The sequence below is a fragment of the Syngnathus typhle genome, linkage group LG4 (assembly GCF_033458585.1).
Source record: "Syngnathus typhle isolate RoL2023-S1 ecotype Sweden linkage group LG4, RoL_Styp_1.0, whole genome shotgun sequence".
Lineage (NCBI taxonomy): Eukaryota > Metazoa > Chordata > Actinopteri > Syngnathiformes > Syngnathidae > Syngnathus > Syngnathus typhle.
The window spans coordinates 20154979-20180917 of record NC_083741.1 but is presented as its reverse complement, the minus strand read 5'-3'; the positions used below and the strand labels follow the sequence as shown (position 1 = coordinate 20180917).

Sequence of the window (25939 nt, the reverse complement as noted above, 5' to 3'; positions counted from 1 at the left end):
TAAAAAAAAAAAACCGACACACACCAGGAAGTAAAGTTCGCATCCAGTACTTGTTTCAGGTGAACCAATTATTTATTTTGAAAGGCAAAAGCGGATGTTGTGTTTTTGTTTGGGCGCTTCACCTTGGCCGCGCCCACTACAACTCAATACTTTGTGCAACTACAATCATATGCACGTACACTGGCGTAAAGTCCAAACTGTAAGGTAAGATGACTTTCTGAAAATAAAGAATAAATATTCTGCGTAGCACGACAGTTTATTCGAGCCGTGAACTGAAATGCTGACGTGGTCAAAATGAGCAGAGAACCATCGCGCAACTTCGAAAGTTTTCTTTTAACCGCTAGTTAAACATGAAACACACATATTATGTTTAATGTAATCCAATCTACAGGAACGTTAATATCCCATCACTTTTATTGCTGGTAATTAATGCTAATAACCACCACTGCAATTTTTATTTGTTGGTTTGCAGAGGGTGGCCATATATAATTTAATATTAACATCATACTTGTAACTCCCCCTGTAACTCACAAGTCATTGTATATGTGGTCATCTACAGTCAAGGATTCATGTCAAGTGCTTTTTATTGCAGCCAAGATGAACCTTGAGGAGTACTTCCAAAGAATCGGGTTCCGGGGCACGTATGACAAAGCCGATCTCGCCACGCTGAAGCTGATCCACAAACAGCACATCATGTCCATCCCTTTCGAAAACCTCGACATACACTGCGGTGGGAAAATCGTCATGAATCTGGAAGTCATCTTCGAGAAGATAGTCCGTCAGGGCCGTGGTGGCTGGTGTATGGAGAACAATTTCCTGCTGTCCTGGGTGCTCGCCGAAATGGGCTATGACGTCGCTGTGTTGGCCGCCAGGGTGTTCAACCGCACCACTGGTGACTTTTCCACCTTGGAAGCTCACCTCATTAACAGAGTGGTGATTGACGGGAAGCCCTACATAGAAGACGTCAGCTTCGGGGTGTCGTCCCAACTGTGGGAGCCTCTGGAGCTCGTCTCCGGGAAGCTGCAGGTCCAGCCGCCCGGTACGTTCCGTCTCATGGATAATGAAGACTTCTGGATTCTGGAGAAGACGAACAGGAAGCCGGAGATTCTCAATCCGGAGTTCGCCAATTCTAATCTGGTAAACAGTCAACTGAAGAGGAGTTTATACTGCTTCAACTTGACGCCCCGCACCGCTGAATATTTTATGGAGGTCAGCAACAGTCTCCAGACGGACCCTTCCTCGCTGTTCGTAAACAAGTCGATTTGCTCGCTGCAAACGGCAACAGGCTTCCGGGCCCTGATCGGCTGGACCTACAGTGAGGTCACCTTCCAGGTCGACCGGGGCGTGGATGTCTATGATATGAAGGATGTGCCCGGTGAGGAGATAGAGAGCCTCCTGAGAGACAAGTTCAACATCTGTTTGCCTAACAAACTACAGCCTGTGAACAACCAATTTAAGTACACCCTCTGAAGCAGTGATTCTCAAACTGGGGTCAGGAGAGCTCAACTCGGGGGTCCACCAAATATATTTTTTTTCTTACAAAAAACAAAAAAACAAACAATAAAGCAGTCACCCTTCTATATGGACAATTAGAAGTTTGAGCACTTATAAATGAATAAATGAATAAAAATAAATAAATAAAAACATAGTTGAGGTCAGACTTTATTGATTCCAAATAGTTTACAAAGTAATGGCAGACTTCTGCTCAGTCTTTATTGATTTATGATTGTTTACAGCAGGGGTGTCAAACTCATAGCTTCTTTCCGAGGGCCATTATGAATAAATGTATGTGCACCTCATATTATATACAGTAAAAGCTACAAAACAAACTGACAAAAAACTCGTTTTCAAATCAAACGAGTAAAAACTGGTCAAATATTAAAAAAAAAAAGATACTCCATTTATTATTCCATTTAGATTCCTTCGTTTTGCTTCATGTTAACATCAAGAAGCGTACGTATTTATATCTACGCATAACATGACAGTGTTACCGAAAGCTTTTTAAAAAATGCAAAAACAAGGTAAGGTTTTAAAGAGAACCTGACTCCATTTTTAACCAAATCAATCTTTTAGTATACACGTTTGCCATGAACAATACGTTTTAATAGCCACATTTACTCCACGTCAAGGTTAAGTAATGGGGTTTCAATTTCGTGCAAACGTCTGGCAAGCGTCCAACTTGACACGTCTATAACTAGACGTCGATTACTTTAATGTTTTAAGATTGGGCCTAGCGTCTAAACGCAGGCGGATTTTAGCCGAGGCCCAGCGCATACGGTTCCGAGGCTAGACGGGCTCAAAGCTTATTTGTTTTTTTGGGGCGCGGGCCGGACCTTCATCTCCATGAATGTAATGGTGCCGTAGTTACAGTAAGACCAGTAGATTCTATCATCATGATAGTCACGGTAACGGTCTGCTTGATAGTATCTTCCGTTCGGTTGGATGTTAGGGTGTCTGTTGTGCCACCATGCACCTCGCCGCTTGGCCCAATTAAAGTCCGGATTCGGGTCTTGGTCGCGGTCATAGGTGCTGAACCTCATCACAGCAAAGTAGTCGATTCTGCCTGCAAAGCACACAAACTTGCTTTTGACCTCGTGCAGGCTCCGCCGCTCACTCTGCAAGCCGGCGGCGGCGGCAACGCCTCTTGAGTGTGCGCGGTGCCGGTCAGAGTCGCTACCTTTGGATCTCGAGTCCCATCCGGTCATACGCAATGGGTAGCCGTCGTTCTCGGGGTTGAGCGAGTTTAGGCCCACTGAAAAGTTGTCGTAGCCAGCCCAGCATACAACACCATTATGTGTTTTTGCGTCCACCCGGAACTGGTAACCGCCTAAACCCGTCAGAGCGTTGAGGTGCCGCAGGCCTGAAAACGCACAAAGGGGGGGGTGGGGGGGGGGGGCTTTGTCTGCAAGACTTGTCTTTTGGGTGGCTATGTATGCAAGCGTGTGTTGGGTGCCTGTCCTTCAGACCTAGCCAGTGCTCTCCTGTAATATCTCCAAAGCCATCTCGATATTGGTCCCAAGCACGATGGAAATTAACAGAGCCATCCTTTCTCCTCTGGAACACCTGGACACACACACACAGACACACACTTGGACATTCAACATTGAAGAAAAGTGCCAAGCTTATTGGTGAACGCATCACAACGGGAACTTTGGGTTGTTGTTTTTTTTGGGGGGGTTAAGCACTTACAGTCCAGCCTCCCCCGTCCGAGGTCATGTCGCAGTAAACCTTGATGCGGTTGTACCCGGAGTAGATGGTATAGACTCCATCTTGGATACTTCCCACCACCTTGACCTCACTGCAGTCTCTGGGCCTTAACAGAGCTGAAGCGAGTAAAGAGAGTGAGAGCGCAAAATGGACACACGCAAAGAGCAGTACGAGGCGTGGATCGTTTGACCAGGTCGGAGTACTTACACCGGCTTGCTTACCTTTGACTTGTGCGCTCAGACTGTCTAAATCCTTCCGCAGAAAGGCCAGAGCATCCGTGAAAACCGAAGTGAAGTTGCCTTTGAGTTGTGCGTTCTGTTGTGCGTTCTGACGGCTCAGACTGTTCACAGCGTCCGTGAAAACCGAAGTGAAGTTGCCTTTGAGTTGTGCGTTCTGTTGTGCGTCCTGACGGCTCAGACTGTTCACAGCATCCGTGAAAACCGACGTGAAGTTGCGGAACCCCGCGTGTTCCTCTGACAGCTCGCGCCGAAGCTCCTTCCACTCTTTGCCGTTGCTCACGTTCACCGCCTGCAGCATCTGTGCCGAAAGCTCGTTGTCTTGTCGCCGTGCATCTCCTTCCACTTTTTGCTCACGCTCACCTCTTGTACGAGCGACGAGGCGTCCAGCGCCTTCCGGCGGCGGCAGGCCAAGTCGGTACAGTTGGGGTCCAGGAAGTTGCCGGGGGCTTCGTCCAAGATCGCCTGCGACGCGGTCACCACCGTGTCCGACTCTTTGAAGACGACGCGGACCCTTGGAACACAGAGTCGATAAAAGAGTTCATCATGAATTTGAGTTGATTATGCATTTATATTGTATATGTATGCTTTTTCTTCCTTTTTCTTCTTTTGAGAACAAACCTTCAAAAAACGTGAAGGACACTTTTTTGTGCGCGCGTGTACCTGGTGATCCAGTAGAGGATGATGACTGTTAGCATGAGGACCGCTACCCCGAGGACCATCGGGAGGGCATGGCGAAGGAAGCTCCAGCGTTTCTGGGGGCAAAGCAGGTCAGGGCGGCGGATCCCGACGGAGCGCTCGGCTACCCGACGAAACGTTTCGACTGACGAGGTCGATCGGAAATCAGTGCAGGTACCTTGGGCCCGAGCAGCTTCTCGGTGTGCTTGTTCATCTGGGCCCAGTTGTCGTTTAGCATCGAACTGAACGCGCAAACAAGGAGAAAGGATGGAAAAGACAGGGAGAAGACCGAGCAAAGTCAAAAAAGGACGGCTCCAAACGTCAGACTTTGCTCTCGCGTGCCGGTGGTGCTGGTGGTGGTCTGCTTCACTCCTCTTCACTTGGGCCAATGCAAAACAAACTGAGAAAGTGACTTACTTGTCTGCCTGGCCGGCATCCTCAGACACAGTCGGTCCTTCTGGCACGTCGGCGGCGGTCTCGGGCTTCAATGGCAAAGAATGCAAAGTTAGTATACACGTGCATACACGCGGGCACCTTCTATTCTTCTCCTCCCTTGCCAATTAGGTTCCCATTTGATTGCAAATTTGATTTGAGTGATTGGTCAATGCCCCTTCTAACTGACTGGTTGAGGTTACAAAACGGAAGGGATCACACATCACAAACAGTCCTGACTTTGAGACTCGGACTTGGCAAAGAAAAGCGCATATGTCAACGTGAGCGGCACAATTGCAACCTTCACCACGACGAGCTCCATCCGGGCGGTCCGGTCAGCGTTCACGGCAGAAGCAGAGCTTGGCACTGGGCAGTTGGAGGTCCAAGTGAGCCTTCCGAGTATGTATGATAATATTTATGGCCCGCCCGCAAACTCCAGAGCTACAGCAGACTTGACATCCTGCCCCTTTGCTGTCGTCACAAAGGGCCTGATGATGTTGCCTGCTGAGGGAACGGGACGGAACGGGACGTCGAGTCTTTTTGAAAAGGCCTTCTGGTACAATGTGAAAATTCTCATTCAACTCTTTGGCAAGTCAGCAGACTTTGAAACAACTCGGACGTGACGTTGAGTCTTTTCGAAAAGGCCTTCTGGTACCAGGTGGAAATTCATGTTCAAGTCATCCTTCTCTGAGAATAGACTTGGAAAGCACTTGGAAGCTCACCTCATTAAATCAAGATTCATTCATTCACTGAGTGGTGATTGACGAGAAGCCATTCACCTTTTTGGAGGTACCGAACCCAAACGTATAAATCAGGTGTGTTCGGACCTGGTGGAGGCTCTGCCGAACTCCTGAGCGGTACCGACTCTCCCGGGTTAAGAACCACTGCCCTACATAGAAGACGTCAGCTTCGGGGTGTTGTCCAAATGCCAACAGGCTTCCGGGCCCTGGTCGGCTGGACCTACAGTGAAGTCACCTCAACTCAGGGGTCGATAAAATATATATTTTTTCTTACAAACAACAAAACAAAACAATAAAGCAGTCACCTTTCGATATGGACAATTAAAATGTTTTTTTTTTATTGCTATGATGTAGGTCTTAAGCATTGTAGTATAAACACAGATGTGGAATTGCATTTTTTTTTAATTGGAAACATATTTATGAATAAAAAGGATTGCTTGCTTGTTTCCGATGCTTACTTCAAAAGTTTTTAAATGCTTGGAATCTGCAAAGGATCACTTTATTATACAGTATTCATATTATTATTATTAAAGTACTGAAGTACCAGTACTGAAACTACTAATATGCTCAGAAGTGATGTCTCTAATGCACTTTCAGTAGTGAGCGAGACAGTCGAGCACACAAATCCAAAATGAAAAACTTGGAACAAGCATGGATGAGGCGCTCCCAGCGCGACCGGCTCGTGACGTCACAAACCAAGCCCGATAAAGACACACGTCATCACATCATGCACTATAGTGTGTTAATGTGCTTCACTTTCGGCTTTATTGCACTTGAAGATAATTTATTTCCTATTTGTCGCTTTTATTATGTTTTATTTTCATATTTTACAATACAGTTCTATTTTTGTTATTATTGTATTAAATTATTGGCATTATTTTCTTTTCTTTTTCCCAGCATTGTCAAACAGTGACGTGTAGCGTCGAGATTTGGAACTACAACAGGTTTGATGATTGGACCATAGCAATAAAAAGGCGGGGCTTCATCGCACTAAAACAACCAATCAGGCGACAATCAATTGATGTTGATTGGTCCATTCCGCCTGTCTTTCACGCAAAGCGAAGCGAACGGTACTTCCCACAACCGGCTGCCCACCACGTGACTTTGACTAATAAACATGAACTCACTGGAGCAGGCCGAAGGTAAGACGCCATAAAATACTTTTTATTCAACAGTGAGCAGCTTTTGACAGCGGCCTATTTAGTTACCACTTATTGAATGTCGATATCCGACGAAGACATGAGAGCGAACGCGACGCCGAAGTTAAACCGACTCGTTTAGCTCCGACGTTAGCATGTAGCATTGTGGCTGACCTATTACCTCGGGCAACCCAGATGTGCACACAATCCGCTGCATGACATTTATGTGCTTGGCTCGGAATTCTAATGATTATTAATCTCGGTTCCTCCCTCAGACCTGAAAGCCTTTGAGAGAAGACTGACAGAATATGTCTCCTGTTTACAACCTGCAACTGGCAGGTGGCGAAGTAAGTCTGGCAAAATATACATACATTGATTATATCTAATAATAATGCCTTTTTTTTTTCCCTCAGTGATTTTGATCGTCGTGTCCGTCTGCACAGCCACCGGGGCATGGAACTGGTTGATAGACCCTGATACACAGAAGGTATGCATAAAGTTCATCTTTCAAAAGGGAGATATGATGGAAGAAAAAACAGATGCTTTTTAGATCCAAACAGGGCAGTAGCTTTATTAAAATGGCAGAAAAGTCCCTGTCATTACCTCATCATGTTAGCAAACGGTGTCAGTAAAGTTGTTGCCGCCCCGCAGGTGTCGTTTTTTTCATCGCTGTGGAATCACCCCTTTTTCACCATCAGCTGCATCACTCTTATCGCACTCTTCTTTGCTGGGATACACAAGCGAGTGGTGGCGCCGTCAATGTATCCTTATAAACTTTTGTTTTTCTCTTGGGTGGTTATCACATTCTTCCTTGACCCTTTTCATCCACAGCATAGCCGCCAGGTGTCGTACAGTTTTAGCGGAATACAACATGTCCTGTGACGATGTGAGTCAATATGCTTATATTTGCACGTTTTCCCGCTTATTTGATGTTTTCGTTATTTGTGGCTCTTCGCAGACGGGAAAACTTATACTCAAGCCGCGGCCAAACATCCAATGAGTGTTCGATTGTGGGCGATCCGTAAGCGTCGAGGCGACATTGATGTCATCGTGGCGATGCCATTTTGTCAAAAAGACTAAAAGTACTTCTGTGTGTTGTGTTAATTGTGTATTTTATGTAAGAGTTTCTATTTTTTTTAAACTATTTACTTAATAAATAATATCATATATGAAAAATGTCTTGTGTATTAATTTAAAACTATGATAGTTTTTCTGTTTCATTATAGGACTAGTATGAAATGAAGGAAACAAGGCTGTTATGAAAGGTGAGGGAAAAAAGGAGGCATGAAGGAAAAGTAGGAAGAAGGTGGAGGATTGTGTTAATTGAAAGGAATGTATATAAGAAACTCAACAAGAATAGTGTAAAGCGTAAGTTGAGGAAAACATGGATGGATGAAAAGAGGAGAGGAAAGAGAAAAAATGCTAGTGGGTGGGAGTTGGTTGAAGGAAGAACACAAGGATGTATAAAAGGAAGGAAATCAGGAATAAAATTAAAGTTAGGAAATGAAGGTAACAAGGGCGGTAATCAATGAAACAAGAATGGAATGGGGAAAGATGTTGCTTGAAACACGATTTTTAATTCATTACATTATTTAATACAATTTTGGAATCACGGTTTTTCCACTATGTACTGGATATATTATTAAGATTAGGATATATTATTATTATCAATCTGTTGTTCTAGTTTAGCTAGCCAGAACCTACTTTAACTGGATTATTTTTTTTTAAACTGCATACTTAATAAATATACGACTATACTTCTTCTTTTTTTTTGTGCACAGTCTTTATTAGAGTTAAATAATTACATTTTAAAAGTCCAGTATTATCTATAGTAGCTCAATGGTCAGCTAGCTCAATAGAGATTTCGACATCTTCCTCCACTTTACGGCACAACAGCACATTCGCACTTTACGGCTGCTGTCTTCCACATGGCCATTGACTAGATTAGTTGTCTGTTTTGGTGTTCGATGCCCGAAACATCCGACTAACTCGACGCAAAATTTATACACTCGCACTGTAAAACAATTTAAAATGGGCAAAAGTAAGACTACAAAGTTCAAACGTCCTCAGTTCAATGCTGTCGGACTACCCGTGAACGCCGTGAAAGAAGCTGCCGCTGAGGAGGACGAACTCGCGGACGACTACGACGGCTGCCCGGCGGCGGAACTGCTGGAGAAAGTGAGAAAGAGTAGAGTCATTTAAGTCTCAAAACGACTTTAACACAGAAACGACTAGATGACAATGCTGCCATTCAATGTGAGCGTCACAATTGTGCTCCTTTGAGAAATGTCCATCATATTTATTGTATCAAAGTCATACATGATTTGTGTCAGTCAGTCAATGTGACTAAAGTCCAACAATGGGGGGAAACTGTGACGTCACCAATGTTGTGGATTAATGGACCACACAAAAAAAAAACACATGCATTGATTTGTAATGACCTGGCGTCTTGTTTACGATGACAAAATCGATGATCCAAAACATTTGGAATCATTTGATACTGACCGGAATGTTATGCTGTATTTCTCAAATTATCTTACTTGCATGTTATTTTAAATTCTATCATTTAGAAGGGTTTGATGAAAACACAAGTGTCTCCATCTCTAGCTGCAGAGTCCCAGCGCAGATGTAAGAGAGTGTGCGTGCGCTGGCATCTCTCGGGTAGTCCAGCAGAGTCAAAGCATCCCAGTCTTTCTACAGAGGGATGCAGTGAGGCAGCTGGGCCCCATGATGCTGGATGGCAGCCTGGCCGTCAGGGAGACGGCCGCCGGAGCCCTCAGGTAAGGATAAATACCAAACGTTGGTGCAAACAAAGTTGGTGATCTAGTGGGAGAGGGGCAACTCATGGCGGACTCCGAGTCTTTGCACATCTTCAGCAAATGAATGACTAAATAAATCAATTAACCAACCATTTCGAAACAAAACTTGACTTGACTCCACCGTTTTGTTTGTAATTCTCTGGTTAACTATACAGAGGGCGCCATGTAACAAAAAAAGCAGCGCTGTTCTCCACCGATAAGAAATATTTCCTAGCCCAATAGGAAATATGACTTCAAATGGAAAACAGTCACATAAAGGTAAATCACCATCAAATTTGACTTTTTAAGACTTTAATTCCAAAAGGAGCAAGTTCAACAAATATGTACAGAATTTACATTTACAGTTGTGACAGTGCCTGCAGGTTTTCGGATGACCACAGTTTGATTCATTCTCTAATTTTTCATTTCCATAAATTCCTTTGGTAAAAAGCACAAACAAGCACATTGTACATGTGTGCTGACAGGAATCTGAGTGCCTGCGGAGGCCATGAGGTGTGCGAGGACATGGTGAAGCGCGACGTCATGACTTCTCTGACAGCGCTGCTCAGAGAGGTGAGCGCTTTTCGCCGCCGGCCCGCCTCACTTGTTTTTCTTCCCGCTCAGCAGCTTGTCTAAGCGTCGGTCGGGCTGACAGCGACAAAAGGCGTCATCAGTTTTCTGGGTTTTGCGCTTCAACTCGATTGCTCCAAGCCATTGTTTCGTGTGACTTTTCAAATCTGAGCCACCAAATTTTTCAGCCTCTTTATTAAAAGAAACATTTGAACTCATGAAATTTAGTAGGCATGTTGATGCTGAAAAAATATCCATGCCTGTAAAGACAGATAAAGAAATTTTCAGATTTTTTTTTTTTTTTTAGGGTGTAGTAGTCGGCATATTGCGGCAGGTAAATACTTTTGACTTTTCAATACGTGCGATACAATTGCGTGTTTTCTTTACAGTGCTGTGCGGGTTTTGCCGCGATGCCGAGCAAAGAGCCAAAGAACCGTGTTGAGAACGTTGCCAACGAGGCGGTGAACCTGCTATGGAATCTCTGGTAAGTGCCACAAGTTTTAAGTTTTTCTTTTTTTTTTTGTCCTGTCCGGCTTTTCATAACTTATCAGTGATGTGTTCCTTCTTTTGTCTTTCCTTTCCAGCGAGAGCAGCAACCAGGCACTGTCGCTCTTCAACAAATCAGGTCTTCTGGACGCGGTGGTCCAATGTCTGGAGAGATACCCGCACAACGTGGAGCTTGCCACTTCCGCCGGTGACTTTGGTTGAAAACTCCAAAGTTTCGGCTTTAGCTGACTTTTTTGTCGTTTCACAGCGCACTGTTTGCACACGGTGTCCGAGGACAACCCCGAACTGCTGTGTAGCATCGACGGCAACGTGCATGGAGCTCTCGAAGGCGTACTGCTGTCAAAGCAGCCTGGCTTGGCGCACACTCTCCTCAGGACACTGGCTGCAGGTGCATTTGGTTGTAAACAATGTACAACATTTCAAAAGCATGTACTGAAATCGCCATAGTGTAAAATGCCGACTTTTTTTTTTTAATTCATGGTGTTAATGTGGTCATTTGATGCAGGAACGCTATGGAACATGAAGGCAAGCCTTCCCGCCGCCCGCCAGGCTCAGACCCTTACAGCTGTGCTGGCCACCTTGTCACAAAGTCTGGATTTGGACGCCGGCGAGCTCATCCCTCAACTTCACCGAGCGGAGGAGGCGCGCTCCCAGGACGCTCCCGCCGCGTCGGGTATGGAGGCGCAGTCTAGCGCTGTGAAAGAAATGGACGAAGAGGGAGCAGCACAGCACGTGAAAAATGGAGATTGCGGAGACGACTTTTCCGATCTCTTGCCTGTAAGTTGAGTGGCTGCTTTTGCAGAGTCAAGTCAAATATATAAGCCTTAATCGCAAAAAAGTCTCAAAGCCCAAAACTGACAAATATTAACACCCCAATATATTTTTTAGTATTTTTATTTTTCCTCCAACTCTGTAGCAGACTGACAGGCGGACAAAAAGTCCTGTTCAGGCGGGGACACGAGTACCACGACCTTGGCTAGACAAAAGTGTCCCCCTCAGCCACCTCCAAATAGATGACATTCAAGTGTCTGTTTGGCGCGCTGCAGCCACACAAAACCTGCATCCGCAATTCAGCCTTTTTGCGTGTCCAATCACGCACATACATCCACACAGTGGGGTTGTGATTTAAGTCACTTCATAAATCTTGGCCTGCGCGTTGACCCACAAGGCGGCTTGTTTGCATCCAGAGGGAGATGGAGGAGCTGAGGGAGGCGGCGGCCTTGCTGACGGCCCAGCAGACGTCCCTGGAGATCCTCGTCAACATGTGCTGTTCTGACGGTGAGGCTCACCCTGACGTGATTCCCTCCGACGTGACGGTCATCCTTTCGCTCCTCTCGGCAAAAGATACAATACGGAGAGGTTCTTGAAGAGACTTGTGACGTACGTCTGTTCAGATCCCTCCGACGACGAGTGGGAGGAGTCGTCGAGCAGCGACGAAAGCGAAGCGCCCGCCGACGGGTTGTCTAGTGGCCTCATGTCGCCGTTGTGTTTGTCGGCGGAGGTCCACGGCGCTCTCATCAACCACAACATCCCGGAAAAGGCAATTATGAGAAATATATGGGACAGTGAAACCTTGCTAATTTGTGGTTGCATCACTGGCGGAGCTGGGATTTTTTTTTTTTTTTGGGGTGAGGTGGGCTATGAGGATATTTCTAAAAATAACGAACCCCCAGAATCCTTCAAAAACTGCTGAGAAATATTCACTATGTGTTCCCGACAGGGGACAGATTATTAATGGTTTTTTTTATATTCCAAAGGTGCTCAAAAAAACGCAGTTCCCCAAGAAGGAAGCAGTGGATATGTGCCACCAGACTCCTTACTGGAGAAGCCTCATCAAGAAGTAAACACACTTTTCCCTTTCAGCGCCATATCCATTTTAGTGACGGCGGACTTTTCCCTGGTCAGAATGCAGCGCGTCCAGTCTCGCGCCCTGACGTGCCTCCACAGCATCTTGTCCGGCATGGACGCCGAGTCTCTGGGCGGGGCGGAGGCGCTGCAGCAGGCGGCGCAGCATTTGTCCACGTTGCTCTTTGGAGCGCCAGGTACCACTGTTATTCACCTCGAGTACAGATCGTAGCTCACGGGTGCCCAAACCTTTACAGAGATCCCTAAAGATGAGGAGTTCCTGGAAGCGGTCATCAGTGCCATGCGGTCTCTTTTGCAGATGACAGCCTTGAAAAACATCCCTCTGGTAACAGGAATGTTTAATTTGGTGGTGTAGCGAGAGATTGGCCCTCAGTGTTGTCGGTTTTGTGTTAGTCCATAAGCCTGCAGCAGATTATGAGCCTCAGCGAAGCTGCTGCCCGCTGTGATGTCATCAGCGTGAGAGTCAACGCCGTCGCTATCCTGGGTATCACCGGCAGCACCCTCGCCAAGGAGAAGGGCTCAGCTCAAACGCTTCAGGTCACGCCGGTTCACGACGACTGCACCAGTCGGAATTTGAAATCCAGTTTGACGGATGTGACAAAAGGTTCGTCCTTGCCTTTGTTTGAAAGAAGCTTTTCGTCCACAGATGATTGGGAGCGGCTTGCTGGGAGTAGCAACCGACGATAGCGATCTGGTGGTTAACGGCGAGGCCCTCGACGCCCTTTTCGACGTGTTTGCGGACGGCGAGGAGGCGGAGACGGCGGCCAGGAGCATCCAGTTACTTCCTGCTTTGAAGACGCTTCAGCCCGTTTTTAAGGCCAAGGTATCTTATTTTTTGGGGGGGTTGTTTCGGGGTTCAAACCATCACGCAAAAACCACAGCCATTCTCAAGGGTAAAGTTTTGAGATCTGGTTTGTTGCTTCTCTTTTGTCATCAGATCCGTAAGGCGGGAAGAGACAAGTACAGCCCGCAGCAGCTGTGTGTGCTCGGCAACGTCAAAGTGAACCTGAGGAGATTCATCGGTTACCTTCAGTCTCTGGACAAGAAGTGATGGCAGTGTGGTTGTGAAAAATATGAAGTATTTATTATCTTTGACGTTTTTTTTTTTTTTTTCTTTTGGGTTGACCTGTTTTTATCTGAGGTTTCTTTGCTGTGAAGAAACTTGGCTGATTTCTAAAGGTGACAAAGTTTTACCAGCAAACATATTCAAAATGTTTTTTTTTTTTGCATGCCCCATTTTTATTAAAGAATGTGTGGTTTTTGTAAATGAACCATTTTGTTTTGCAAATGTGCCTGCCTTAAGGAGGTGGGGTGGGACAACAGCAACTAGCAATTTCGTAATGGAGATATTAGTAAGCTTGCGTTATAATGATCGCAATGCTCGGCACCTGTGATTGTTTATATCTTATGACTGCCCTTTTAAATAAAAACTGATTTTCGAACTTTATTTGAGTTGACATGTTTACGCATCCACATATCATTTTATCATTTTTCAACACATCTGGAGGCTTCACAGAAATTCGACGTCGTTACGTAACCACAGCGAGGGGAAAAAAAACAGCACACGATTACGTAACGTGACCCCGCCCACCATCTGCTTGCGCATGCGCAATGCGCAGCAGCTAAGCTAAGCTCCGCCATTGAGGGAGTTACGATTCCGAGGGAAGGGTCAGGGAGAGAGAGAGAGGAGAACCTCCATCGGTACGGCACGGTCTCGTGTTCCCCCGTGGGCTTCTAAAGGGGTTAACAACCGTAGCAGGCGTCGGTAACAGTCTACGGATACTCTCGCCGCTTTTCTGTGCTCGATTGTCGTATGTGTTTCGTCGCCTTCGAGGGACAAAATTGGAAGAAGTAACGGGGGGCAAAGCTAGGCGAGCTAACGCTAGCTTGGCTAGCTGTTCACGGGAGGGTGGTGAGGAGGGGAGGGGAGGGGTGGGGGGGTTCTTGCCTACTCTCGTTTGATGGATCCGCGAATCGCCTGGTTCCAACCAGAACAACGCGGACCTGCCAACAACCTGTGGATGCAGATCTGGGAGACGACGCAAGGGCTCGGCTACCTGCACGTCAACAACAGTTTCGGCATCCTGAAAGCGAGCCTCAGCACGCCGTCGGGAGCCGTCCTTCTCACCGCTGGAACCGGGACATCCGAGTCGACCATGACTAGTCCCACAGGGGACGGCGAGCTCGTAGATCAGCGGGACTTTTTGCCGCTGGAGTCCGGCAACCGCAACCATCGGGCGGCCACGCCGAGCAACAGGGGCCCGGCGGACGGGCACCCGAATAAGAGGAAACGGGACAACAAGGCGAGCACTTTCGGATTCAACTCCAGCCTTTTGAACGGTGGATCCGGCACGGAGGGCCGCGACGTGTACGCGGGCACCCCGTGGAAAAGCAGGAACTACTCGGAAGGGATCGTGGGGTAAGAGAAAGTTTGGGTTTTGGAGTCCGTACTTAGTCATATGAAGGCCCAAAGCCAACCTGGCTCTTCATATCCGAGAAGAGTAAACATTCTCCCGTTTGGCTGACTTTGACAATGTTCTTCAAATCTTAAAAAATATATAACACAAAATCTGCACACTTTGCTGCAATTGAACATTTTGGAAATCTTTTCTCGGCTGACACTGACAACTTTCAAAAAGTATTGTCACTTGGTCAATTTAGTGTCACCCTGATAAAAGTGGAAATGTCTCTGTAGTTTTCTTCTATCTCAAAATATTCCTAATAAATTCGTTTTTAGTCAGGGATGTTCGATACCACTTTTGTGGTACTAACCGATCCAGCGACTAATTTTGATTATATAAATCAGATCGATACGATACTAGGTATCGATACTCGCCTGTCTATTTTTTAAGAATGTAAAACCAGACTCGTTGCTTTGAATTTATTAATAGTTTTTGGGAGATATTTGGGAGCCCCATGTTCGCGCCATTTAAATGTATTCTACTTTATTTGTAAATTGTGTGTTTTGAATGAATCGATTCTTTCAAGCGCCGCTACGATCCTAAAAGGAAGACTGAGATTGAGTAACTAGGCCTTTCAAATGTGCAAAAGGTTTGGTCTGAAAATTCAAAATAAACGAGGCAGCAAAATTGTTATCCTGCACTTCCGCAACACGCCAAAGTTTGGGGTCGCGGGGCCTTAAGCAGGTGCTTAGTTGGCTCATGCCAAAGCCGAGGCCAGCCCTGCTGCACATGAGCACAACGTGCACCCGATGTGACCGAGTCCGCCCACCTCCACTCTGTACTTGACACACTCGTCACGTGATCCTCCCACTAGTGAACACACATGCTGTACGTTCCAAGCAGCATGTGCCTGGCTCGTATTTTTCCTCAAATCTGGACCGGCCTTTCAACTCGATGTACAGGTAGGGCAAGGTGCGGCCCGCGGGCCAGATTTGGCCTTTCAGATGATTGTAAGTGGCCTCGTTCGAATTTTCTTTGCAACGATTTGAATTATTATTTGGCTTCTCACCTAGAATATTTCGAGCGTACCTTTTAGAAGACCCGTGAGAAAAATTCAAAGGAATAGCCGGTGCTAATTATAGTGCTCGTATTAGATCCCGTTGTAGAAAGTGCCTCGGGCACATGTACAGCAAGTCACATGCGCAGTGTATATATAGCAGGGCAAGATGTTCATCAGTCAAGGTGTCAAGCGAGAGCACCCCAACGACAAGACGTATCGTTGCTGCACCGTGTGGTCAAGTTGAATAAGTCCAGGGAAAAAAAAGATTATAATTTCACATTGTGGACATAATTCCAATAGATATCCGATCTCATGGGTATTTTTATTTTGGTCTTTATGCTGCCGTTATCCTTAGCTCAATTTCCCCAACGGTGTCATTTGAACCAGCCCAAGAGCTTCGACGTTCGAGACTCGGTCGTCGGAGCGACCGAGCGCCTCCCGCGCTGCTTCTCGTCGCTTTTTGTTTTGCAGTGCGTAAATTCATCTCTGTGATTTGCGGTTTGGTTGTAAAACTGCGCCCCGTCGCAGCATATGATTTGTGCCCTCGCCAGCGGAGGCCAGGGTGATGGTGGGCGTGCGTCTTGAATACATTTTTCCTCCCCCGGGGAGCGTCTACGCTATATTTGGACATGGGAGACAAAGGCATGTGCTTATTTGTTTTCCACACTCTCCTTTTGCGTTCTGGCTCTCTGGATCCCCCCTCCCGTCTCGCAGTTGTTGACATGCTCCACACGGACTTGACTTCCGTAAACCTGAGACCTCTTTGCGGATGTCCAATCGGGGGAGAAGTTGATGTAGCCCCATAGTCGAGCTGCCTTATATGGGTTCAGGAAGTCGGCAGAGCCCCGGAGAGCTTCTTGCGTCGGCTGTGTCCAAGTTAAGGAACTTCCAGCAGATTTGATTTTGCCCAGTATGAAATAACGGGAAACGGAAAGTTCTTCCGTTTTCTTCGGCTTTGGCCCACCGTCAAAGCGTTGACTTTTACTACAGGGAGTTTCCCAAGCTAAAATCTGAACGTTCTTTAAAATCTGTGAAAAAGACGTGAAGAGCTCTTTAAAATGTTAAGTGTCTCTTACATACAGAGAGCATGCCAAATTTACACGCCATGGAAGCCATATGAAAAGTCAACACACCCCAGTAGCTCAAATGGCAGTTTTGATATTAAAAATTTTTGGTATTAAAAAAAATATATATATCATTTTCAGAATAATTCATCAAAATAAATCATTTTGTAATTAAAAATTAAAAAAAAAAACTGCCCGGGGGTCGGATTCTAATCGCAGCACGGGCGTCTCCATTTGTTTGGGCTCCTAAAATGGCGGTTGAGACAAAAGCAATCAACGACGCTTGCTTGGTGATTCTGAACTAACGTACCAAACCATTCATCACTTAGTTGCCTGTGGTTTAATTGTCGCCGCCTCAGCATCAGCACACCCATAAAGCCAACAGGTTTGATCTCCGATGCACGTCACCACTCGGGCCTCCCGTGTGCTTCTTACCCAGCCAGCATGTGCTCCACTCCGATACAGCCATCAACGTTCACGCTTTTTTTTTTTTTTGTTCAAGGAACCAGACACATGCTGATTGTTTCCATGTTTTATTGCCCACTGGAGATGAGGCATTGTAATTGACAAATCAGTGTGAAATTGAGTAGTCATGCCTCCAAGGAGTTGTGACGGATGACTTGGATTTTTGGCTAGAAGTAGTGTGCTGACGCCAAGTATCGGCGCTAATAATAGCAGGAGTCGAGTACTGCGTTTTCCCAACCTTTTATCGAGACAAGTTAATTTCGTACTTTTGAGTCATTTAGTTAATGAGCGTGCAATATTTTTTTGACTTCAACTTTGTGACCATGCGTGGACGCAAGTCAAAACGCTTTTTACATGGAAACGAGTGAAAATCCCATTAATCGGTTCTCCCATAATATGTATTTCAGTGAGGGGAAAAAAATAACGCTCCATCATATTGCACTGTATAAAAACAATATTAAATGACTGGTGCAGCAATGAATGGGTTCTATGTTTTTTTTTTTGGCTCTGCCGCATTTTTCGCCCATGTAAAATTAACTTCTTAGCGCACGGCCAATGAAACGAAAGTGTGAGGTTGCGCTCGATCGCGACTCTCCATACACACCAGCACGGAAACATGACTCAGCAATATGCCTTTATTACTGCCATTAACTTTTACAGTAGAACACGGATACGCTAAATTTCCATTTTAAGCCTGCCTGGCAGCTTGGATAATGAAATTAGTTAGGCGCTGGAAGCAAAAAAAAAAAAAGGGTCCAGACCAAAACCAGTAGTCGCCGGTGTAACGGGAACCGCTGCTGTGTGTCTTTTTGGCCAACACCTCGGATCAGTTCATGAGGTTAAACATTCATGAACGTGCCATCTGTGAGACATAGACACCGCTTTGCCTCTTGTTTCCGCTTTTTCGCTTTTGAACGAAGCAACGTGCCGTGGTACGGGTTCTCTCACCTCCAGTGTCGGGGCTCGCGGTGTCACGTGACGCTTGGCGGTATTTGGTTGCAAAGGTTTGGTTCGTCTAAATAGCGGCATGACGTCGGGGATGCCAAAGAACTTTTTTTTCTTCCCCCAATAAGTAAGATTTTTTTAAAAGAAACTTTTAGACCGGTGTTCCCAAGGTTTGAAAACTGGTTTTAGTTGGAACGGCCTCATCAGCACAAACACATTGCAGCTCAGCTTCTGTCAAACCTGATCATCGCTATCAAACATGATATTTTATGTTTAGAGCATCAACTGAAGAGTTCTCTTGCACTTTCCTGAAAAGAAGTAGCGTACTTTCCGGACTATAAGGCGCTCCGGACTATAAGGCGCACCTTCAATGAATGGCCCATTTTAAAACTTAATCCTTATATAAGGCGCACCGGAATATAAGGCGCACTATTAATGCATCATGTCAGATTTTTAATCCAAATCATTCTCCATTTTATCTTTTTTATTTCAACTTCAGATGCAACAAATGACTTTATAATCACAAAATCATGATCCATAGTCTTTTTGATTCATGATTCATAGTCTTCAGCAGGCCACTTATGCTTGATTTCATGACACAATGCTTCGGGCCAGTTTGAATTTAGGAATTTAGTCCACATATAAGGCGCACTGGACTATAAGGCACACTGTCGGCTTTTGAGAAGATTTTAGGTTTTTAGGCGCGCCTTATAGTCCGGAAAATACGGTACTCGGAGAGAAATGCTAACATTCACAACCATCAAGTGGAGCCTAATGGTGTTTTGGAAACAACCCTTGTCTTTCCCCCCCCCCCCCAGGAGCACTCTTGGCTTCTGCAAAAGTTTACGTAACTTTACTATAATCCAGGCAAGTGGGATTAATCGGATAAACGGAGCCGCGGACCCACAGGACTTGTAACTCAATCCGAGGAGCTCTTGCGTAGGCGACGAGACTTTCCGTGGCCTGGCCCATTTCCCTCGAAGTGAAATTTATGAATGAAACTTAAGTTACATTTAGGCTGTTGACACTATTCACTTCCAAATTTAAAACCTTTAAATAATCAGACAAAAGTCTTTTTTTTTAATACGTTGAACCAGAGTTATGTATGTTGTGTTCTTTTATTGTTACCTCCAAAAAGCTAAATGGAACTAGTCATGTTGTAAACACGCCTAGTGGAGCTGTTGACTTTCATTTTTCCTCAAATGAAACCTAACGGGTCCCGCGACGCTGCCCTTTGCACAAGGGAAGGGAGGGGGGGGGAAATAAATAAATATAAGAGATTAGTCATTACATTGGAACTTTGCCCAGCTTGCAATTTTAGACCATTTCAAACAAACAAATATACCTCGCCATTCTGCTCTCCTTGAAAATAAGCTATTTTGGCTTTTCGATTTGTCATATTAAAAGAGACCTATCATGGAAAATGGACTTTTCATCACTCTGAGATGGGCGGAATAAAACGAAATTGTTTGTTTACTGCCAAAGTCGAGTGAAAAATCCTTTTGACTGTTCTCTGCGCCACTAGTCGTCTAAAATCGACACGACACATTTTAAATTATGAAGACAAAGTGTAAACAATGACTCCCTTTGGTATTTCAGCCGGGGTTAAAGGTCAAAGCTTTTGAATCTATTCGACCTCATAAGGCTTTTCTGCTTTCTCAATGTTGTCCAACAGGCTTCTCTCGGTTTTGAAAGACTTCAATGTTTCTCCAGGGCGTTGCTTTGAATTCTGATGAGCTGTCAAAGCCAGTCCAGCAGAATGACACATTTAAATACCGCAGCGTGTGACTACTTCGAAAATCGTGGCGGGATTCCCATTGGCTGTTTTTTTGCAGCCGTGCCTCCGTTTTCGCTGATAAATGCGGTCAGGGAAAGAGGTCGGTCGGTCGGTCGCCACGCCGGATGCGGGCAGGGTGACCCGTTCTCAAGGACGCGCGCTGGTAGTCCTCATTATAAAGCTCAGTCCATCTGAGCATTTTGAGTTTTTTTTTTTGGACCCATCGAGCAATAAATCTTATTCAAAACTGATGAGACTGAATGTTTTGATTTTCTCAATGAGTGACTTTTAGAGTATGACAAGGATGGAATTTTTTAACCTCAATTTCTACTTTTTTCTCGTCCAGGTTACACGAAGAGATCCGAGACTTCTACGCGTACATTTCTCCACGGCCGGAGGAGGAGAAGATGAGGCTGGAGGTGGTCGACAGAATTAAAGGCGTCATTCACAACCTTTGGCCAAGCGCTGAGGTATAGCCACTCGGCTGGATCCATACAATATTGGGAACGTTTGAGGATTCGTAGCTCCAAATGACGCAAATCATCAGAAAACACAAGCCGGCGAGTCGCTGCCGTGCCAGAGTTCATTCATTCATTCATTCATTCATTCATTCATTCATTCATTCACAAACACATTTCTGCAATCAGCTTAGGGTCACTACATTTTTATTTCAGGCCATTTAAGAGCAGGCTTAAATCTATTTGTGTTCCGTCACCAGCGTGTTCCTAAACAGGAGGATTTAAAAGGTGGAAGGTTGGATGAGATCATTGGCTTAAAGTTGTATTTTTGTCACGTCTGATTTGTACAACATTCGGAATGGGAAGTGTGTGTTTGTGGGCGGGGGGGTCTGGCGGCATATTGTAAAACCAAATAATGATCACACTGCGCCATACAGATGTTCTACTCGATTCTGTTGTGATGAGTCATTATGTGTCCCGATAGGTGCAAGTTTTTGGAAGCTTCAGCACGGGCCTCTATTTGCCAACAAGGTGAGTCACCAACATATCTTTATTCATGCTAGACAACCTTTGTGGTTTTTTTTTTTTGTTTTTTTTTTGGGAGGATACGTTTCAACATTTAGTCTCCCAGGAGGAAAAAAAAATAAATACCAGTGGTCGGATTTCCTTCGATATAATGAAAAATGTTCCTCTTTCCCACGATATTTGTTTCTTTGTCCAAAGTTCTGAGTGTTTTCGTTGTCTCCACAGTGACATCGACTTGGTGGTATTCGGGAAGTGGGAAACGCTCCCCCTGTGGACACTGGAAGAAGCTCTTCGCAAGAGGAACGTGGCCGACAAGAACTCCATCAAAGTTCTGGACAAAGCCACGGTGAGCGTCATTTTCTTCTGCTTCCAAAAGAACGGCCGCTGAGAAGTTGTCAGACAAGGGAAAGCCCAGGGAAGGACGTCTCGGTCGGAAAGTGCTGCGATGGCTTGCTGGCCCAATTCCAAGACATTCCAGCTTTGTATTTTGCAAGCGCTCAGTCCTTGGAAAAGGAAGAGTAAAGTGAAATGTTTTTGTTTTGCTTTGTGTGTTGCCGCAGATGTTTTTATTTCCCTCGATAGTTATGTGAAAACTTTCCTCGTCTTGTTATTTCAAATAAGCCATCCCAATTAGCCACAAATGATAAGTGAAGATTTGGGGTTAATTGGTATTATTATTATTGTTGACTTTTATCAGGATGATTATTTCATTGTCTTCCCAGGTGCCCATCATCAAACTGACCGACTCCTTCACGGAGGTCAAGGTGGACATCAGCTTCAACGTGGAGAGCGGCGTCAAAGCGGCATGCCTCATCAAGGAATTCAAAGAGGTACTCTTGCTTCAAGACCCCGCTTTAGCCCCCCCTCCACTGCCATGTGCCAACATCATATTCCTGGTGTGCAGAAATACCCCGTGCTGCCTTACCTGGTCTTGGTGCTCAAGCAGTTCCTCCTACAGAGGGACCTCAACGAGGTTTTCACCGGCGGGATCGGGTCCTACAGCCTCTTCCTCATGGCCGTCAGCTTCCTGCAGGTGTGAAGGGGGCTTCGGCATTTCTGCAAATGATTTGGCACGTCCAAGCTCAGTTGCTGTCCTCATCCGTCACCATTTACAATCCTCGCACACCGTTCGTTCCTCTTTTCCCTCCACTAGCTTCACTACAGGGAAGACGTTTGCAGCCCCAACATCAACTTTGGCGTGCTGCTCATCGAGTTCTTTGAGCTCTACGGGCGCCATTTCAACTACCTAAAAACGGGCATCCGGATAAAGGACGGCGGCTGCTACGTGGCCAAAGATGAAGTTCAGAAGAACATGATGGACGGTTACAGGCCCTCCATGCTCTACATCGAGGACCCGCTGCAGCCAGGTGGGAATTTATTCTTATTATTTTTTTATTAATACCACGCATTCTTTTGCAACACATCTCCTCAAAGGAAATCTTGCGATCCCACAGACAACGACGTTGGCCGCAGCTCCTACGGCGCCATGCAGGTGAAGCAAGCGTTTGACTACGCCTACGTGGTGCTCAGCCACGCCGTGTCGCCCATCGCCAAGCACTACCCCAACAATGACACCGAGAGGTAGGCGCGTCTCATTGTCAATAGTCTCGCTTGTTTAATATTTAGTGAGGATGCAGAATTAATTTAAAAAAAAATATATATATATTTTATTTTTTACAAAGGAGATTTTCATTGTCTAATTTCTAAATGCAAGTTTCTCCACGCCAATCTTACTGCGGCTCCATTTTTAGTAAAGAGACTCTAAATTCCATTGTGCTGAGGTGTCGCTCCTCATTCGCAGCATACTCGGCCGAATCATCCGCGTGACTCAGGAGGTGGACGAGTACAGGGAGTGGATTCGGAACAACTGGGGAAGCCCATCCCAGAAGGACCTGCCGCTCAACCGTACGTCACCCGAAACAAATGTTCACGCAGCTGACTGTCAAAATTTCTTTTCGTTCCCTTTTAGACTCGGTGTGCTATCTTGTTTTGAAATAGAATCCAGCATGTAACACTGACATTTATTTGACATTTTAAATTAAAAAAAACAAAAATCAAATCGCTTTCAAATTGCCCTCAAGCCCGCAATGCCGGTGTTTATTGCAGGAAATGACGTGACGCTGTTCGAGTCGCAACAGCTGGATCAGTGCAACAACAACGTTCCGGAAGAGGAGGACGACGAGGATGACGACGACGTCGTCGTGATCCTGCCGACGAGGAGCAAAACCTCGTCGTCCAACTCGTCGTCGTCGCCGTCTCCTTCCCTGCACTCGTCGCCGTCCTCATCCCCGCTTTCGCCCTCGACCACATCCTCCAGTTCCAGCGACGGGGTCAGTCTTTCATCTTCAGCTTGATATTCTTGCTCATAAAATACAGTGGGTGACAGAACTTTCCTGAAAATGTCACTCAACGTCAATAATTGACTCCAGAATGAAAAATTAGTTGACGACTGGACTTTATACGTAGTCGCCATTGTCAATCTGCGTCTTTTTTTTTTTTTTTAAACAGGATTCGGACGGTACGCCGTGCAAGACAGCCAAGCAACAATCGGGTCGTGCTACCAGTGCCCACAGAGAAAAGTCGGCCGTGGTGACCAATCACCGGATGCAGAACCGCACGACCAGCACTCCACCCGCAAGCAACAAGGGAGGAAAGGTGTGCCGATACTCCGCCGACATCACAGTCTTTTAAGAAAAAATGTTTTTGACCATCTTTAATGGCTATTTTCTGTGATTAAGGAGAGTGGGTTCGATTCCTAATCGATTCATAGCTTCAGATTTGTTATAATTGATCATTTTGAAGCTGAATTTTTCACGATGACCAATTATGGTGGGAGATTTAGCCCTCTTTCAACAAACTCAACCTGCTTTTTTCGGAACGCTGATCGAAATCCAACGGTTTGAGATTCGAACCCGGAACTTCTCAATTACAAGGCAAAGATGTTAACCCCTGGGTCACCAAGCACAATTCCCCCAATGCGTTGTCAACTAATGCAATTGATTCAGCGCCTCCAGGCAATCGTCATATGTCTTCTCCCTTCTCCGTCGACATTTCAGGCCCGCTCTCAGCACAAGGGCGGCCAGCAGAGCTCCTCCCGCTCCTCCGGAAACAGCAAAAATCACCCAAGCAACCGGCCGCACCACCACGGCAACGGCAAGAAGAGGAAAAATGTGCGGGACTCTGCGCCAGAGGAGCTTTGCAGATAAGGAAGTAGCCTTGGTCCCTCCACCCTAAATGACTCTTTAAAGGAGAAAAAAAAAGGAGAACAACGACCAGTTTTCCCTGCAAGCCAGCAGCCTTTTGTTCTATTCGCCTCTAGCGCCACCTGATGTACAGGAGAAGAATATTCTCTTGGAGCAATATGCCACAGACTTCCGCTGTTGGGGGGGGGGAAATGTTTCTATAAAAAAGGAAAAAATAATAGTGGAAATGGCTTCAAATGTACAAAAAAAAAGATTTTTTTTAAAATGACCGCGTTGAGGTGTAACTTATGCATGATTTTTTTCGATGATTTTTGTTATGTCGGAACAGGTCTTAGGAAAATTTCTAGGAAAAAAAAAAACACTAAAAAGAAAAAAACAATTCTTTCATAGGATGATCTTTTTACAAAAAAAAACACCCACTGCTTATTTTTTCTTTCACGGGTGTCTCGTTGCCATGCCAACATGACCAATCATCATCATCATCATCAGCATCCTTCTTTTTACTGTCGGTGTTAATGTTGACCTTTACGGTAATCGCACGTGTCCATATTTGTCAGGGTTTCTCCAACCTTTTCCACACAAACCTACTGAAAATTCAACACATGCTGTACATATACTAAAAATACTAAGCAACAAATAAAAATGGACGATCAATTAAAAGACGTTCCTCCAGCCCCGACACCGTTTGGGAAACCCTGGCTTGTCAGGTGGAGTCTAAGAAAACCCGCGATTTTGAGATATATAAACATTAAAAACGTGTTAGCGATACAATTGTGGCGACAAACTTGTGTATTTGTTAAATATATTTATTTTTTTATGAATTATATGAAGATAGTATATGGATAAATATAGATCATATGAACCCTTCGAGGAGACTGTATGTTTAGATGCTGCGATGTGGGAGCTTTAATCAGGTACAACGACAACAAATATTCTTTCTTCCTAATTATGATCATTGGCAGTTGTGACCAAGGGTGAGAGACCATTTTACGAGTCATGATTTTTATGTGTGATTTTAATTTTTGGGTCTACTTGGGGGTGTTACCATTTTTTTGGTGATTCGTAACAAACTTTTCTTAAAGATAATAACATAAAAAGAGCACATGAGAATTTATTACTACAACAAAGACAACTGTTCTCAAAAATTCAAGTATTGTACTTATAGACCCCTCAAAATTGGGAAAACCTGGTTAGACCACATCTTTTGTCATTGCAGTACATAGTCTAACCTGTAGGTGGTGCTAGTACCCCGCTGTGAAAACCCTTGCCTTGTACTGCATTTAAATGATCAAATTCACATCTTATCGAAACTGAAAAATAGATTGTTGTTTTTAATACCCTGATCACAGCCAGCAAATACAGACCATCTGTTATTTCCATTTTTTTTCCCAAGTCTTGGCAGCCATTTTCAATGCAATACTATGTTTAAATGCAGTACCGAAACACTTGTGTTACGGAAAATAAGGACATGGACATGTGATTATATTGATAGTTTGGAGGGGGTTGATCATGGAAAGTTAAAGGGTTGTAAAGAGTGAAAGTCTCGAAACAAACAGAAACCCTCTTGGACGTTGAAGAAAGTTCCCATCTGTACTGACTGTATCGTCTTTGCTGCTTTTCACCAGTTTCATGCAATAAAATCAAACAACAACAAAAAGTCTTGGTGATTTTTTTTTTTTTATTATTTTGTAATATCAAGAAAGAAACATTCGATCCCAGAACCTAGCAACATTTAAAAAAAATCCAAAAGGCTAATGATTTTAATTGGACACAAAATGGCCGCTTTCCTCATTTGCAAATGTTTTGATTTGGTGGTGGGCGTGGTTGTGTTTGACAGACATGCGCGAGGGGGCGGGGCTTGTAATTC

At 45.1% G+C, this 25939-nt stretch overlaps 3 protein-coding genes across 5 annotated transcripts; all 3 read left to right on the top strand.

Annotated features, from left to right (window-relative positions):
- Positions 1–88: 88 nt before the first annotated feature.
- LOC133152662 (nuclear envelope phosphatase-regulatory subunit 1) lies at positions 89–7608 on the top strand. 3 transcript variants are annotated; one of them, XM_061276467.1, is made up of 7 exons: positions 137–204; positions 6191–6435; positions 6708–6779; positions 6846–6919; positions 7084–7193; positions 7264–7318; positions 7391–7608. In XM_061276467.1, the coding sequence occupies exons 2-7, from the start codon at positions 6411–6413 to the stop codon at positions 7430–7432; spliced, it is 378 nt and encodes a 125-aa protein (XP_061132451.1). In that variant the 5' UTR covers positions 137–204; positions 6191–6410; the 3' UTR covers positions 7433–7608. The 3 variants fall into 3 exon arrangements, with proteins under 3 accessions (XP_061132449.1, XP_061132450.1, XP_061132451.1); XM_061276465.1 differs by lacking the exons at positions 6191–6435; positions 6708–6779; positions 6846–6919; ... (1 more) ...; positions 7264–7318; positions 7391–7608 and adding an exon at positions 593–1798 and having other exon boundaries at positions 89–204; XM_061276466.1 differs by lacking the exons at positions 6191–6435; positions 6708–6779; positions 6846–6919; ... (1 more) ...; positions 7264–7318; positions 7391–7608 and adding an exon at positions 560–1798 and having other exon boundaries at positions 101–204.
- Positions 7609–8330: 722 nt separating this feature from the next.
- On the top strand, positions 8331–13620 carry heatr3 (HEAT repeat containing 3). Its single transcript, XM_061277317.1, has 15 exons — positions 8331–8610; positions 9040–9212; positions 9716–9803; positions 10190–10284; positions 10385–10494; positions 10555–10695; positions 10813–11084; positions 11495–11585; positions 11702–11847; positions 12065–12147; positions 12213–12349; positions 12410–12498; positions 12567–12710; positions 12820–12996; positions 13111–13620. Exons 1-15 carry the CDS (start codon positions 8464–8466, stop codon positions 13222–13224), a joined length of 2007 nt encoding a protein of 668 aa, XP_061133301.1. The 5' UTR covers positions 8331–8463; the 3' UTR covers positions 13225–13620.
- Positions 13621–13803: 183 nt separating this feature from the next.
- tent4b (terminal nucleotidyltransferase 4B) lies at positions 13804–25729 on the top strand. Its single transcript, XM_061276748.1, has 12 exons — positions 13804–14592; positions 20233–20356; positions 20829–20875; positions 21095–21215; positions 21592–21699; positions 21774–21902; positions 22023–22236; positions 22324–22450; positions 22671–22774; positions 22976–23199; positions 23378–23524; positions 23926–25729. Exons 1-12 carry the CDS (start codon positions 14135–14137, stop codon positions 24073–24075), a joined length of 1953 nt encoding a protein of 650 aa, XP_061132732.1. The 5' UTR covers positions 13804–14134; the 3' UTR covers positions 24076–25729.
- The last annotated feature ends 210 nt before the right edge of the window (positions 25730–25939 follow it).

What these genes read in the sequence shown, in the direction of transcription:
- LOC133152662 (XM_061276465.1), top strand. Translation starts at nt 598, where the DNA reads ATGAACCTTGAGGAGTACTTCCAAAGAATCGGGTTCCGGGGCACGTAT.
- heatr3 (XM_061277317.1), top strand. Translation starts at nt 8,464, where the DNA reads ATGGGCAAAAGTAAGACTACAAAGTTCAAACGTCCTCAGTTCAATGCT. An exon ending in ACGGCCGCCGGAGCCCTCAG is followed by an intron (nt 9,213 to 9,715) that starts GTAAGGATAAAT and finishes GTGTGCTGACAG; the next exon opens with GAATCTGAGTGCCTGCGGAG. An exon ending in CCTCAGGACACTGGCTGCAG is followed by an intron (nt 10,696 to 10,812) that starts GTGCATTTGGTT and finishes CATTTGATGCAG; the next exon opens with GAACGCTATGGAACATGAAG.
- tent4b (XM_061276748.1), top strand. Translation starts at nt 14,135, where the DNA reads ATGGATCCGCGAATCGCCTGGTTCCAACCAGAACAACGCGGACCTGCC. An exon ending in GAAGGACCTGCCGCTCAACC is followed by an intron (nt 22,775 to 22,975) that starts GTACGTCACCCG and finishes TGTTTATTGCAG; the next exon opens with GAAATGACGTGACGCTGTTC. An exon ending in CAAGCAACAAGGGAGGAAAG is followed by an intron (nt 23,525 to 23,925) that starts GTGTGCCGATAC and finishes TCGACATTTCAG; the next exon opens with GCCCGCTCTCAGCACAAGGG.